This window comes from Oncorhynchus keta, chromosome 3 (assembly GCF_023373465.1).
Source record: "Oncorhynchus keta strain PuntledgeMale-10-30-2019 chromosome 3, Oket_V2, whole genome shotgun sequence".
Taxonomy (NCBI): Eukaryota; Metazoa; Chordata; class Actinopteri; order Salmoniformes; family Salmonidae; genus Oncorhynchus; species Oncorhynchus keta.
Window position 1 is genome coordinate 519886 of NC_068423.1, and position 15686 is coordinate 535571.

The following is a 15686-nucleotide window of genomic DNA, read 5'->3' on the forward strand; positions in this document are numbered from 1 at the left end:
TCATTCCCAAATTATGTATCCTCTTGCTCTTTTGCATCCCAGTATCTCTACTTGCACATCTCACTCCAGTGTTAATTTTCAATTGTAACTATTTCACCTCTATGGCCTATTTATTGCCTTTACCTCCCTACTCTTCTTCATTTGAACACATTGTACATAGATTTTTCTATTGTGTTATTGACTATGTTGTTTTTGTCCCTTTGCTTTATCTTGGCCAGGTCGCAGTTGTAAATGAGAACTTGTTCTCAACTGGCCTACCTGGTTAAATAAAGGTGAAATATAAATAAATTGTTATCCAGCCTATTACCCTAAGATGACCAAAACAGCAGATCATATTGAATGTTAAAATGGATTCAATTAACAATCTGTAAAAGATGGTCATCAGCTTCTTATCCACCCTGAAACTCCTTCCTCAGGAAGAACAGGTGCTGATTTCCCGTCTCACAGATAGCTTCCACATTAGCCTCAACTCTGTTTGCTGTCAAGGGAAGTGCCAAAGTATTTGTATTGATCAACAATCCCCACTGGCTCACCATCAGTATGCATTGGTGTCAGGAAGCTCCTCCGGAAAATCAATAGCGATATCATTGGTTTTCTTGACATTAAGTTCTTAAAAGGAGCGGTCACCCCATCCAACATACTCCACCACTGGGCCTTGGCTGACCTCTTCATCCGGTAAAAGACTCCCAATAACTGAGTCATCTGCAAACGTAATGGTATGCCTAGAGTCGTGATCATCAGTGCACAATACAAACAACAGAGGGAAAAGACATACCCCCAGGAGGATACTGTGCCAGATAGGGAACCGTTGACTCTCACCCTTTGAGTTCGGTTGGTTAAAGTCAATCAACCAGCTGACTACTGTACTGTATGTTAAAATCAAGATCAAAATTGGACAAAAGCCTCTGCTTAGCGGTTGTACACAATTAACTTCAGAAGAGAAGTCAACAGATAGTAGTTTGGCATGGGTCTTACTTCCCTCAAGATATTTAAGGACGTAGTTAAGAAGAGTGATGGTTGCATCTTCCAACCCTCTCAATACCCACCTCTATTAACATAACAAACACAAATGTTTTGGTTTTCCGCCGCAAAACGTTTTGAAACCTTTTGATATGGTGTGCACCAATACATAATATCCTGGTCAGATCCAACCTCAAAAGCAACCCTATCAAATAAACAGCATGAACCATTCAAATGATTGGACAGCCAAATCGATCTTAGATGTTTCATCGAAATTATGCTTACTTTAGTTTAAACTTTTCAGATAATTCCAAAACCTCATCGCTGCCTGGTTATGGACGGAATGGATTACACAGGGTAAGATCAGATGCTTCACATATCGGATATCACAACTATTTATTCACTCCAACATTAAAATCAAACTTATTGATTCATGTGGATGGTTTCCCCTTATAGGCTTTGATTGACAAAGTGTTGTTGATCATATTGTTCATAGACACATGTGATCGCTGTTACAATACTGTCTCTGCCCATACAGCCTCAGTCCGCAGATTTCACTCCTTACAACAGCCATGGCAACATGTGTGGGGGAGGAAGAGGTGAGTGTTGCTCAACAAATACAGCTGTGGTTGTGTTCACAGCTACTTCTACATCTACATACAATTTCAATATTCTTAAAACTACAATCTAGAAATGTGTTTTTCAGCAAAATGACACTACTTTTGGTATACAGTTGAGGAATGGGGCTTGGGAAATGTAACCCCTCCCAGATTGTACCTTTAACTGATAATACATTGTAAATAAGCGACCCAATTATTGAACAGTCAGATTTGGAAATAATGGAGTATATCTTTCAGATTTAAATAGTACAGGAAAATCTAACTGAGTCTCATTTTCTGTCCCATGTTGTCTTGCAGAGTTTCAGGTATGTCGCTCATTTGCTTATCCACAAATATCTTTCATTATGCAATTTCATTTTGCATGCGTTTGCTCACTCTATACCTAGGGTCGCAAACTTCATGTTATCCTGAATGTCAACCCACTCCTGCTAAATGCCTGCATCACTATTAGCTATCCCAAACTGTAGTGAATGCATTGCAGTGACCCTGCATGTTCTTGTCAAGGAACACATACAACATTGCTCAGACATGTTCAGTCTCACTGTGACGAGATGGAACCACTGTACTGTACATGCAACGTAGAATGATCTTTGCATCATTGCCTGTTTTATTGTTGCGAAATGTCTCCAGTTGTCACTAAATGTCTCATTTATTTACATATTCAATTTTAAACTGTAACAGTCCTCTTCACTGTGAGGTCGAGGTGTCACAAGTGTAGGTAACCTAGGATGCTATTGATAGTAATTGTATTAAAAGAATGCCAATCTTTGAGTGCCATGACCTATTACCGAAAGACAAAAGTACTGCAGTGACCATAAGTACCAGTATGCTGCTCTATATGATAGGAATAAGATACGGTAGCTGGGATAGTAGTAAATAGCGATGGTAGATATATCTCAGTTCCATACCACTATATTACATGTGTGTGTGTGTACTGTATGTTCTATCCTGTAGCACATTAGGGATGGCAGTGCTGCAGTAACAAGAATGGACAGGGGAGTGTCTATGCCTAATATGTTGGAAACAAAAGCAAGTATCTTTTATTTTTTCATATAATTTCTTTATAAAGATTTTGAATTTACCTGATGTATGTGCCCTATCCTTATTAGTATATTTGACTGACATTCCAAGTTTTTTTGAATTTATACTTTACTACAAAAATGTGTACGCTACAAAAACAAATATGCTGAGTCAGTAAAGAGAGCTTGAAATGAGCTTGGCACATCGGAGCCACCGCAAACATTGGGTGATATTAATAGAAGGAATAGTGAGGTAAACCTCGGCACCGATAACAGGAGGTACAGTTGAAGTCGGAAGTTTACATACACCTTAGCCAAATACATTTAAACTCAGTTTTTCACAATTCTTGACATTTAATCCAAGTAAAAAATCCCTGTTTTAGGTCAGTTAGGATCACCACTTTATATTAAGAATGTGAAATGGCAGAATAATAGTGGAGAATGATTTATTTCAGCTTTTATTTCTTTCATCACATTCCGAGTGGATCAGAAGTTTACATACAACTCAATATGTATTTGGTAGCATTGCCTTTAAATTGCTTAATTTGGGTTAAATGTTTTGGTAAGCCTTCCACAAGCTCCCCACAATAAGTTGGATGAATTTTGGCTCATTCCTCCTGACAGAGCTGGTGTAACTGAGCCAGGTTTGTAGGGCTCCTTGCTCGCACACACATTTTCAGTTCTTCCCACAAATTGTGATGGCTTTGATGGCCACTCCAATATCTTGACTTCGTTGTCCATTTTGCCACAACTTTGGAAGTATGCTTGGGGTCATTGTCCATTTGGAAGACCCATTTGCGACCAAGCTTTAACTTCCTGACTGATGTCTTGAGATGTTGCTTCAATATACAGTGGGCCAAAAAAGTATTTAGTCAGCCACCAATTGTGCAAGTTCTCCTACTTAAAAATATGAGAGGCCTGTAATTTTCATCATAGGTACACTTCAACTATGACAGACAAAATGAGAAAGTAAAATCCAGAAAAACACATTGTAGGATTTTTAATGAATTTATTTGCAAATTATGGTGGAAAATAAGTATTTGGTCAATAACAAAAGTTTATCTCAATACTTTGTTATATACCCTTTGTTGGCAATGACAGAGATCAAACGTTTTCTGTCAGTCTTCACAAGGTTTTCACACATTCCTCCATGCAGATCTCCTCTAGAGCAGTGATGTTTTGGGGCTGTTGCTGGGCAACATGGACTTTCAACTCCCTCCAAAGATTTTCTATGGGGTTGAGATCTGGAGACTGGCTAGGTCACTCCAGGACCTTGAAATGCTTCTTACGAAGCCACTTCTTCGTTGCCCGGGCGGTGTGTTTGGGATCATTGTCATGCTGAAAGACCCAGCCACGTTTCATCTTCAATGCCCTTGCTGATGGAAGGAGGTTTTCACTCAAAATCTCACGATACATGGCCCCATTCATTCTTTCCTTTACACGGATCAGTCATTACATACATTACATTTAAGTCATTTAGCAGACGCTCTTATCCAGAGCGACTTACAAATTGGTGCATTCACCTTATGACATCCAGTGGAACAGCCACTTTACAATAGTGCATCTAAATCTTTTAAGGGGGGGGGGGATTACTTTATCCTATCCTAGGTATTCCTTAAAGAGGTGGGGTTTCAGGTGTCTCCGGAAGGTGGTGATTGACTCCGCTGTCCTGGCGTCGTGAGGGAGTTTGTTCCACCATTGGGGAGCCAGAGCAGCGAACAGTTTTGACTGGGCTGAGCGGGAACTGTACTTCCTCAGTGGTAGGGAGGCGAGCAGGCCAGAGGTGGATGAACGCAGTGCCCTTGTTTGGGTGTAGGGACTGATCAGAGCCTGGAGGTACTGAGGTGCCGTTCCCCTCACAGCTCCGTAGGCAAGCACCATGGTCTTGTAGCGGATGCGAGCTTCAACTGGAAGCCAGTGGAGAGAGCGGAGGAGCGGGGTGACGTGAGAGAACTTGGGAAGGTTGAACACCAGACGGGCTGCGGCGTTCTGGATGAGTTGTAGGGGTTTAATGGCACAGGCAGGGAGCCCAGCCAACAGCGAGTTGCAGTAATCCAGTCGTCCTGGTCCCTTTGCAGAAAAACAGCCACAAAGCATGATGTTTCCACTCCCATGCTTCACAGTAGGTATGGTGTTCTTTGGATGCAACTCAGCATTCTTTGTCCTCCAAACACGACGAACTGAGTTTTTACCAAAAAGTTATATTTTGGTTTCATCTGACCATATGACATTCTCTTCTGGAACATCCAAATGCTCTCCAGCAAACTTCAGACGGGCCTGGACATGTACTGGCTTAAGCAGGGGGACACGTCTGGCACGGCAGGATTTGAGTCCCTGGTGGCGTAGTGTGTTACTGATGGTAGGCTTTGTTACTTTGGTCCCATCTCTCTGCAGGTCATTCACTAGGTCCCCCCTTGTGGTTCTGGGATTTTTGACCCCACAGGGTGAGATCTTGCGTGGAGCCCCAGATCGAGGGAGATTATCAGTGGTCTTGTATGTCTTACATTTCCTAATATTTGCTCCCACAGTTGATTTCTTCAAACCAAGCTGTTTACCTATTGCAGATTCAGTCTTCCCAGCCTGGTGCAGGTCTACAATTTTGTTTCTGGTGTCCTTTGACAGCTCTTTGGTCTTGGCCATAGTGGAGTTTGGAGTGTGACTGTTTGAGGTTGTGGACAGGTGTCTTTTATACTGATAACACGTTCAAACAGGTGCCATTAATACAGGTAACGAGTGGAGGACAGAGGAGCCTCTTAAAGAAGAAGTTACAAGTCTGTGAGAGCCAGACATCTTGCTTGTTTGTAGGTGACCAAATACTTATTTTCCATCATAATTTGCAAATAAATTCATTAAAAAATCCTACAATGTGATTTTCTTTCTTATTTTTCTTCATTTTGTCTGTCATAGATGATGTGTACCTTTGATGAAAATGACAGGCCTCTCTCATCTTTTTAAGTGGGAGAACTTGCACAATTGGTGGCTGACTAAATACTTTTTCCCCCTCTGTAACCACATCATTTTCCTACCTCATGATGCCATCTATTTTGAAGTGCACTAGTCCCTCCTGCAGCAAAGCACCCCCACAACATGATGCTGCCACCCCATGCTTCATAGTTGGGATGGTGTTCTTTGGCTTGCAAATCTCCCCCTTTTTCCTCCAAACATAAGGATGGTCATTATGGCCAAACAATTCTATTTTTGTTTCATCAGACCAGAGGACATTTCTCCATAAAGTACAATCTTTGTCCCCATGTGCAGTTGCTAACCGTAGTCTGGCTTTTTATGATGGTTTTGGAGCAGTGGCTTCTTCCTTGCTGAGTGGCCTTTCAGTTTATGTCAATATAGGACTCGTTTTATTGTGGATATAGATACTGTTGTACCTGTTTCTTCCAGCATCTTCACAAGGTCCTTTGCTGTTCTGGGATGGATTTGCACATTTCTCACCAAAGTACGTTCATCTCTAGGAGACAGAACACGTCTCCTTCCTGAGCGGTATGACGGCTACATGGTCCCATGGTGTTTATACTTGCGTATTATTGTTTGTACAGATGAATATGGTACCTTCAGGTGTTTGGAAATTGCTCCCAAGGATGAACCAGACTTTGGAGGTCTACAATTTCTTTTCTGAGGTCTTGGCTGATTTTCTTTTGATTTTCCCATGATGTCAATCAAAGAGGCACTGGGTTTGAAGGTAGGCCTTGAAATACATCCACAGGTACACCTCCAATTGACTCAGGCTAATTGACATCATTTGTCAGAAGCTTCTAAAGCCATGACATTTTCTGGAATTTTCCAAGCTGTTTAAAACCTCTCGAGGACGGGACGCCTGTTGACAACTTCCAGTGAAATTGGAAGATATTATGAATATTAAACATCTAGGTATGTACAAGTGTCTTATGTCAGTTGAAATCTTAAATTCTTGTTAATCTAAGGGAATTGTCCGAATTATAATAGGCTTTACAGCGAAGGCATGCTATTGTTTGAGGACTGCGCCCGCATCAAAATTGTTTTCAACCAGCACAGGCTTCGTAAAATCACAAATAGCAACTAAATATTCACTTACTTTTTGAAAATCTTCCTCTGATTTGCAATCCCAAGGGTCCCAGCAACATCATGCATGGTCGTTCTGATAGATAAAATCTTTTATATGCCAAAAAGTCAGTTTAGTTGGCGCCATCGTTTTGAGTAGTCCACTCGTTCAACATGCAGAGAAAGGAATACAAAAAGCTACCCCTAAAGTTTGTTAAAACAAGTCAAAATACATTTCTATTTAATCCTCTGGTACCCTAAAATGTAATTTAACTATAATATTTCATACCGGAAAGAAGTTTGTTCAATAGAAAAGTAAAATTAGCAAGTGCGCGTCCTCTGTCGTGCGCACACGGACTGATCTCCAACTCTGACTCCCAGTACCAAAACTCAAAATTCTTCCTTGTTTGAGAAGAAACAAGCCTGATTGCTTGAACAAAGGCTGTAGACATCTAGTGGAAGCCATAGAAACTGCAATCTGGGAGCTGGAATTTCATAGGACCCATAACTTTCCATTGAAAGAGCATGGCTCTCAAAAAAAATCCTGGTTGGTTTTTCTTTTGATTTCCTCCTACCATATCAATTGTGTTTTAGTCTCATACATTATTTTAACATTTCTACAAACGTCAAAGTGTTTCCTATCCAATGGTACCAATTATATGCAGTTCCTGGCTTCTGGGTCTGAGTAACAGGCAGTTTACTTTGGGCACGTCAGTCAGACAGGAACTGGATAAAAATAGACCCTAGCCTGAAGAAGTTTAAAGGCACAGTCAACTCATTGTATGTAAACTTCTGACCCACCGCAATTATGACACAGTGAAATAATCTGTCTGTAAACAATTGTTGGAAAAATTACTTGTGTCATGCACAAAGTAGATGTCCTAACCGACTTGCCAAAACTACAGTTTGTTAACAAGAAATTTGTGGATTGGTTGAAAAACGAGTTTTAATGACTCCAACCTAAGTGTATGTAAACTTCCAACTTCAACTGTATATGATTGGTGTCTCATATCACCACTAACTACCTACAGTATGCAGCTGGTAGTCAGTCCCTTCATGGGTTCCTGTAACCAAAGGCAGCCCCTCTAAAGTACTAATTCTCCCATGAGGCTATGGCTGTGCTGCAGTCTAGACAGGGGCTAGTGAACTGAGTCACCTCTCGCTTAGCATGCCGGCTTCTCCATGCTCATTCGCACATGGCTTCAATACAGACTGTATGTATAACATACAGTGGAAAATCCAATACCAAATGTGTCTTTGATAAAACTTAATGGAGGAGACACACCTTCATTGTTGGATTTTCATGACTGGTTTGACTACTATGAGTTGATCAGATAGAGGGCGGGGGAAAAAGCACAAATCACTCCCCTGGTTGCTTATTAGAGCATTTCAATAAGATCTTGCAAAACTCTTCCTCTAAATTTCAATCGATCTCATCTAGGTGTGTTTGTGTACTGGGCCTAACATACGTTTGCTGTAAAGCCCACAGTATAGCTGCTTCCCATGACTCGATCTATGACTTGACAATTTTTAAATATTGTTTAACACGTACTGTATCTATTTTGTAACTTAACATTATTTTAGGGCCACAGTCCTTTGAAAATGTTGATCTGTAAGCCTAATCTTGTCTGGTCAGATTTTCCACCATATTCACATTTTAACTGATATACACCCCCCTTGCCCTCAGAACAGCCTCAATTCGTCAGGGCATGGACTATACAAGGTGTCAAAAGCGTTCCACAGGGATGCTCGCTCATGTTGGCTCCAATGCTTTCCACAGTTGTGTCAAGTTGGCTGGATATCCTTTGGTGGTGGACCATTCTTGATACACACGGGAATCTGTTGAGCATGAAAAACCCAGCAGCGTTACAGTTCTTGACACAAACCGGTGCACCTGGCACCTACTATACCCCATTCTAAGACACTTAAATATGTTGTCTTACCATTCACCCTCTGAATGGCACACATACACAATCCAATTCAATTGTCTCAAGGCTTAAATACTTCTCTATCCTGTCTCATCCCCTTCATCTACACTGAAGGGGATTTAACAAGTGACCATCAATAATGGATCATAGCTTTCACCTCGATTCCCATGTTCAGTCTATATCATGGAAAGAACAGGTGTTCTGAATGTTTTGTACACTCATTGTAGATGTTTTGGTAATAATGAGCGCAGTAATGCACGTACCTACACAACGATACAGGCATCATGCACCTCCCCACCAACTGATACCCTTATAGTTGAGCTCCCAGGGTCTATAGCCCCATCAGCCCTCACTCACAATCTCCTGTCACACTTGTTGTCCCTACCCAGTGTTCCCCTGTCTCAGTCAAAACTATCAGTTTTGAACATGCAATAACTGTAAAAACGATGCCCTGTCCAATCAAACTTGGATACCTGGTTTCCGTGGGATCTCAAATATGATAATGCGTTGTCTGCAGCGATGAATGTGTGGATTCATGTACTCAATCAAATAATTACAGCATAAGTATTCTTTCTTTCCCCTTTTTGGATATACAGTGTATTCAGAAAATATTAAGACCCAATTACTTTTTCAAACTTTTGTTAAGTTACAGCCTTATTGTAAAATTGATTCAATTGTTTTTTTGCCTCTCGTCAATCTACGGACAATACCTTGTAATAACGAATCAAAAACAGTTTTTTTGCACAGATTACAGCCTTGGGTCTTCTTGGGAATGATGCTACAAGCTTGGCACACTTGTATTTGGGGACTTTCTCCCGTTCTTCTCTGCAGATCATCTCAAGCTCTGAGGTTGGATGGGGAGCGTCGCTGTACAGCTATTTTCAGGTCTCTCCAGAGATGTTCGATCGGGTTCAATTCCGGGCTCTGGCTGGGCCACTCAAGCACATTCAGAAGCCACTCCTGCGTTGTCTTGGCTGTGTGCTTAGGGTCGTTGTCCTGTTGGAAGATGAATCTTCGTCCCAGTCTGAGGTCCTGAGCGCTCTGGAGCAGGTTTTCATCAAGGATCTCTCTGTACTTTACTCCATTTCTTTGCCTCGATCCTGACTAGTCTCCAAGTCCCTGCCGCTGAAAAACATCCCCACAGCATGATGCTGCCACCACCATTCTTCACCGTAGGGATGGTGACAGGTTTCCTCCAGATGTGACTCTTTATATTCAGGCCAAAGAATTCAATCTTGGTTTCATCAGACCAGAGAATCTTGTTTCTCATGGTCAGAGTCCTTTAGGTGCCTTTTGGCAGGCTTCAAGCGGGCTGTCATGTGCCATTTACTGAGGAGTGGCTTTTGCCTGGCCACCCTACCACAAAGGCCTGATTGGTGGAGTGCTGCAGAGATGGTTGTCCTTCTGGAAGGCTCTCCCATTTTCAGAGAGGAACTCTTGAGCTCTGTCAGAGAGACCATAGGGTTCTTGGTCGCCTCCCTGACCAAAGCCCTTCTCTCCCAATTGCTCAGTTTGCAGGGTGCCCAGCTCTCGGAAAGGTCTTGGTGGTTCCAAACGTCTTCCATTTAAAGAATGATGGATGCCACTGTGTTCTTGGGGACCTTCAATGCCCCATAAATGTTTTGGTACCCTTCCCCAGATCTGTGCCTCGACACAATCCTGTCTCTGAGCTCTACGGACAATTCCTTCGACCTCATAGCTTTGTTTTTGCTCTGACATGCACTGTCAACTGTGGGACCTTATATAGACAGGTGTGTGCCTTTCCAAATAATGTCCAATCAATTGAATTTACCACAGGTGGACTCCAAGTTGTAGAAACATCTCAAGGATGATCAATGAGCTGAATTTTGAGTCTCATAGCAAAGGGTCTGAATACTTATGTAAATATGGTATTTATGTTTTATTTTTATTAAATGTGCAAGCATTTAAAAAAAAGTTTTTGATTTATGGGGTATTTTGTGTGTAGATTGATGTGGATTTTTTTTATTTAATCCATTTTAGAATAAGGCTGTAACAAAATGTGGAAAAAGTCAAAGGGTCAGAATACTTTCCGAATGCACTGTATCTTAAAACCTAGTATCCAGGTTTGATTGAATTGGGTCCTCAGTCCGTTTTGATGGCCCAAGGGTCCATCTTTCAACAATCTCCTTTTGAAGCTTAATTCAGTATTGACATCCTTTACTGATGAGTGTCTCCCTTTTGAAGGTTGTACCATATGAAATGCTCATGATAACCAGTAGAGGGCGAGCTAAACTGCCCAGGGAGGTGGACAGAACAAGACTGGAGGTATCATTTGATTTCTGCATGTGTGTGCATGAATGCTACACAAATACTTAGCAAGGAAAGTACAGAATCCATAGATCCATATAGCTTCTTGAGTTTTTCAATGACCATATAGGAGCGGAAATGTTAACCACAACATCCCCCCTTCCCCTCCTTCTTTTCTCAACCTCTCTTCTCACTCTAGCGCCACTTAGCCCCAGAAACGTTCTTTGACATCTTTGGGATGGAGATCCAGGAGTTTGACAGGCTTCCACTGTGGAAACGCAACAACATGAAAAAGAAGGCCAATCTCTTCTAGCAGTCAGAGCAGAATGCACTCATCCCATCCTTTCAGATAGCACTCTACTTTAACACTGTAATATAGATGTAAGGTTTGTTTCGATTTATGTCAACCTTTTTTTCTGACATGTTCAAGAAGGCAATGGACTTCTTTCTTTTTTCACGATGCCTCCTCTGCAGACTGAATAGATGATATGATTACTAATAGATACATTTGAAAGGCTACAAGGAAAGAAAATAAAACAATTTCTTCCATGTTCAAAAATGAGAAAGAATTATGAATTAAGTCATGTTCTTTTTGATTGCTGCGCTTGTTTTCATTTCTGGCTTTGCTTTGAATGGAACTGCTTTCCTTGACCTGCTTGTTTCCTCATATTTGTTGCTGTTGATTCCTGTGGAACTTTGTTAGTAGAATTTCATGGCACCATACGATACATGCTGTTCACATGCAAAAATTGAATGTCTGTCAGCTTCACATGTCAATGGTCAGTTTGCCCTCATTTGGGCTATCAAGTCAAATCAAATGGCTGTTTTCATCATGGGAAATATTGGGTCTTGCCATTTCTTTATGGCCCTAATACATACCAGCTAGCCTAAGCTCCTAACTATGTTACTCTCACTGGCATCAGAGTCTGGAAAAGCTGCTATTCAAAACAATATCATGTGGTTTACGTATAGATCTGGGTCATATTCTTTAGGGCATGAAACGGAAAACATTTTAAACTGCTTTTCAACAAAAAATGGAAATGAGCCTTCGTTATTGGACGAGTCCAAGTAGTCCCTCCCTGTTTCAGTCTGTTTTCTTTGGTTTGATGCCAAATGAGTTCGACTCAGTTTCGCCTCTCAGGCTCCCATTGGAGTAGCAATTCCTATTTTACTAACAAACACATTAAATGTAAAAAATAAAAATGAAATACTATTTGAAATGACTGTTTTATAAAGGAAACCCACACTGCCATTTGTTGTACTAAAATATAAGCAAAAAATAAAGCTTTAAATCACTGTGTATGTTAATCCTCGGCTACTCCAAAGGTATCGCCTGTATTAGTTTACCTGTTCTCCTCTATTAAACTATAATAAACACTGTGGTTCATATATGTTGTTCAAGGAACTACAGTGTGTAATGTAATATGAGGACTCTCCTGTCAAGTTTTATGGAACAAATCAGACAGTGTGTTCCGTTGACTTCCTGGACTTCAGCCAATAAAGAGGCAGACACCCATGTAACTGTCTCTTTCTCTCTCAAACACACACATACTGATACACAAACACACAGTTTTATAGTAGGCCTATAGTTTTAAAGTATGGTATGAATGGAGGAAATACTGTATTGCTAAATATCTATGTATCAAATTGGATAATAACTTCTGTAAGCTTATTGTTAGAATTAACTGAATTCCAACTGGTTATCAGGACAGACATGAATGCCATTCTGGATATGCGGGATGAATCTAATAAGACCAACTACAATCCAAAGGCAACCAAGGCTCTCCAATATATGCTCTCTGATCCCTGAAGCAAAAGAGCACACTTTCTATTCAAACAGGCACAAAACATTCTCCCGAATCGATTACGTACTAGAATGTACTCTATTTTCTTTAATCAATAAAATAGAAATTCGACATATGAGTCTATCTGATCATCATGCTTCTGACAGATACAAATGTCATAATTTCCTAAAATAACCACAAGATGGCACTTTAACGCTTCCTTAGTACAAAATCTTACGTTTTGTACAATTTGAATTTATAATGATTAACAAAAATTAAATCTGATCCTCTGATTTTTATGGGACGCCATTAAAGGTTAAAAAACAAAACAATGCAACTGCATTTGCATCTGGGTGGAATAAATCATAAAGAAGATATCATAATTGGAAAAGTTGTCAACAAACACTTTTTTCAGACGAGGTAACAGCTACTCTCTTCAAAGTCAGAAGATAACTAAAATATATAACTAAATCTATTGACAAGACAGAGAGGAGAATTTGCCATCCTTTGGGCTAGACTTAACCATTACTTCCATGGTAATCGACCCAGTCGTCTATTGGCTAACAAGTTTTTAATTAATGATCAATTAGTGAAAATTGCAACTGTTGAATCCAAATGAATCAACCAAAAAGTATCCAGTTTCTATAAAGAATTGTACACCTCATTGTAAATCAAACACCAAGCCAGATCAAGTCCTTTTTAAAAGATATCTCCTCTTCTCGCAACTGAGGAAGCCGGCTTGCTGGGAGCCTAAATCTCTCTACATGAACTCAAAAGGTCATTGGATAACATGAATAAAGGTAAATCACCTGGTTCCTCCTGAGGTCTATTTAAAAATGTGGAACAAATTACATCATACTTGTAATGATTAACACAGCTGTTCACAAAGGTTCATTTTGGAAGGGATGTAAATGCAGGACTAATTTTGCATTTTTTTAAAAAGGTAAAAACCATTCAGTGCTCTCATTATCACCCTCTTTCTTTGATAAACACAGATATTAAACTATTTCCTAATACATATTTTACATGCTTCATCAGAAACCAAAGCTCCTTGGGCACTTCTATCATTCGATGCAGAAAAAGCTTTTGATAGACTAGAATTGTCATATCTTTGGCTGGTTTTGTGACATGGTACATGGCTCTGTTTTCATTAATATGATTCAAATACTACAGTATATGCCAATCCCTCAGCCATAGTAATAACAGGCAATACCGGCTCTGTTCTGTTCTGTTCAGAATAACTAGAAGTAACAGGCAAGGTGATCTCACCTCATCAAAACTATGAAATACCACATAGGGAATCGTGTAGTAACCAAAAAAGTGTTAAACAAATCAAAATATATTTTATATTTGAGATTCTTCAAAGTAACCACCCTTTGCCTTGATGACAGCTATGCACACTCTTGGCATTCTCTCAACCAGCTTCATCAGTAGTCATCTGGAATGCATTTCAATTAATTAACAGGTGTGCCTTGTTAAAAGCTCATTTGTGGAATTTCTTTCCTATTTAATGCGTTTGAGCCAGTTGTGTTGTGACAAGGTAGGGGTGGTATACCGAAGATACCCCTATTTGGTAAAAGATTAAATCCATATTATGGCAAGAACAGCTCAAATAAGCAAATAAAAACGACAGTCCATCATTACATTGGGACATGATGGTCAGTCAATCCTGAAAATTTCAAGAACTTTGAAAGTGCAGTCACAAAAACCATCAAGTGCTATGATGAAACTGGCTCTCATGAGGACTGCCACGGGAAGGAAGACCCAGAGTTACCTCTGCTGCAGAGGATAAGTTCATTTGAGTTAACTGCACCTCAGATTGCAGCCCAAATAAATGCATCTCAACATCAACTGTTCAGAGGAGACTGCGTGAATCAGGCCTTCATGATCAAATTGCTGAAAAATAAACACGACAAAAGGACACCAATAAGAAGAAGAGACTTGCTTGGGCCAAGAAACACTAGCAATGGACATTCGACAGGTGTAAATCTGTCCTTTAGTCTTAACCAGCATGGCTACCACAGCATTCTGCAGTGATATGCCATCCCATCTGGTTTGCGCTTAGTGTGACTATCATTTGTTTTTCAACAGGAGAATGACCCAAAACACACCTCCAGACTGTGTAAGGGCTATATGACCAAGAGTGCTGCATCAGATGACCTGTCCTCCACAATCACCCAACCCAATTTTTTATTTTACCTTTATTTAACTAGGCAAGTCAGTTGAGAACACTTTCTTATTTTTAATGACAGCCTAGGAACAGCGGCAGAACAAGAGCTTTTTACCCTGTCAGCTCAGGGATTTGATCTTGCAACCTTTTGGTTACTAGGCCAACACTCTAACCACTAGGCTACCTGCCGCCCACATTGAGATGGTTTGGTTATGAGTTGAACCGCTGAGTGAAGGAAAAGCAGCCAACACGTGCTCAGCATATGTGGGAACTCCTTCAAGACTGTTGGAAAAGCATTCCAGGTGAAGCTGGTTGGGAGAATGCCAAGGCTGTGCAAAGCTGTAATCCAGGCAAAGGGTGGCCAATTTGAAGAATCTGAAATATAAAATATGTTTTGATTTTTGGTTACTACATAATTCCATATTTTATTTCATAGTTTTTATTCTACATGTAAAAAAATAAAGAAAAACCCTTGAATGAATGAGTAGTTGTGTCCCAACTTTTGACTTTTGTGAAACTAGAAGCATGGTATTGTTAAAGAGTGCCAGGTAGTCTATATTGATTTAAGACTCATTGACACAGGACTAGAAGTCTTTGGTTTATTACAACTTCCCTTTGCAATTTCGTCAGCTTTTCTTCATTGGTATAACTGATCATCTCACTTAGAGTAAGGCCTTGAAGATGAAGACTCAGGATCAGGTGTCTGCTACTTTTTTTTCACTCCTCAGGAGATGCAGTTGAAGCACCAGGAATGTCTGAAGAGGCAAAGAGAGGCTGTGAAGCGACGAATGAAGAAGCTAAGTGCAAAGCAAACTGAAATCATTGTAAGTAAACAGCACAGGGCTTCATCTGTGTGAACAGAGGTCACAAGCATCACAATAACATGTCAGACATCTTGAATGCACACA

General features: G+C 40.4%; 1 protein-coding gene across 1 annotated transcript in view; it reads left to right on the forward strand.

Moving 5' to 3' along the window:
- Nucleotides 1–12340, forward strand: part of LOC118363575 (actin-binding LIM protein 1-like) — a 137429-nt gene extending 125089 nt beyond the window's left edge. Inside the window, exons 18-23 of the mRNA XM_052486066.1 lie at nucleotides 1265–1317; nucleotides 1499–1559; nucleotides 1878–1885; nucleotides 2535–2609; nucleotides 10762–10842; nucleotides 11024–12340. Of these exons, the coding sequence (XP_052342026.1) occupies nucleotides 1265–1317; nucleotides 1499–1559; nucleotides 1878–1885; nucleotides 2535–2609; nucleotides 10762–10842; nucleotides 11024–11137 (392 nt within the window). The 3' untranslated portion in view covers nucleotides 11138–12340. The remainder of the gene's footprint in view (nucleotides 1–1264; nucleotides 1318–1498; nucleotides 1560–1877; nucleotides 1886–2534; nucleotides 2610–10761; nucleotides 10843–11023) is intronic.
- The last annotated feature ends 3346 nt before the right edge of the window (nucleotides 12341–15686 follow it).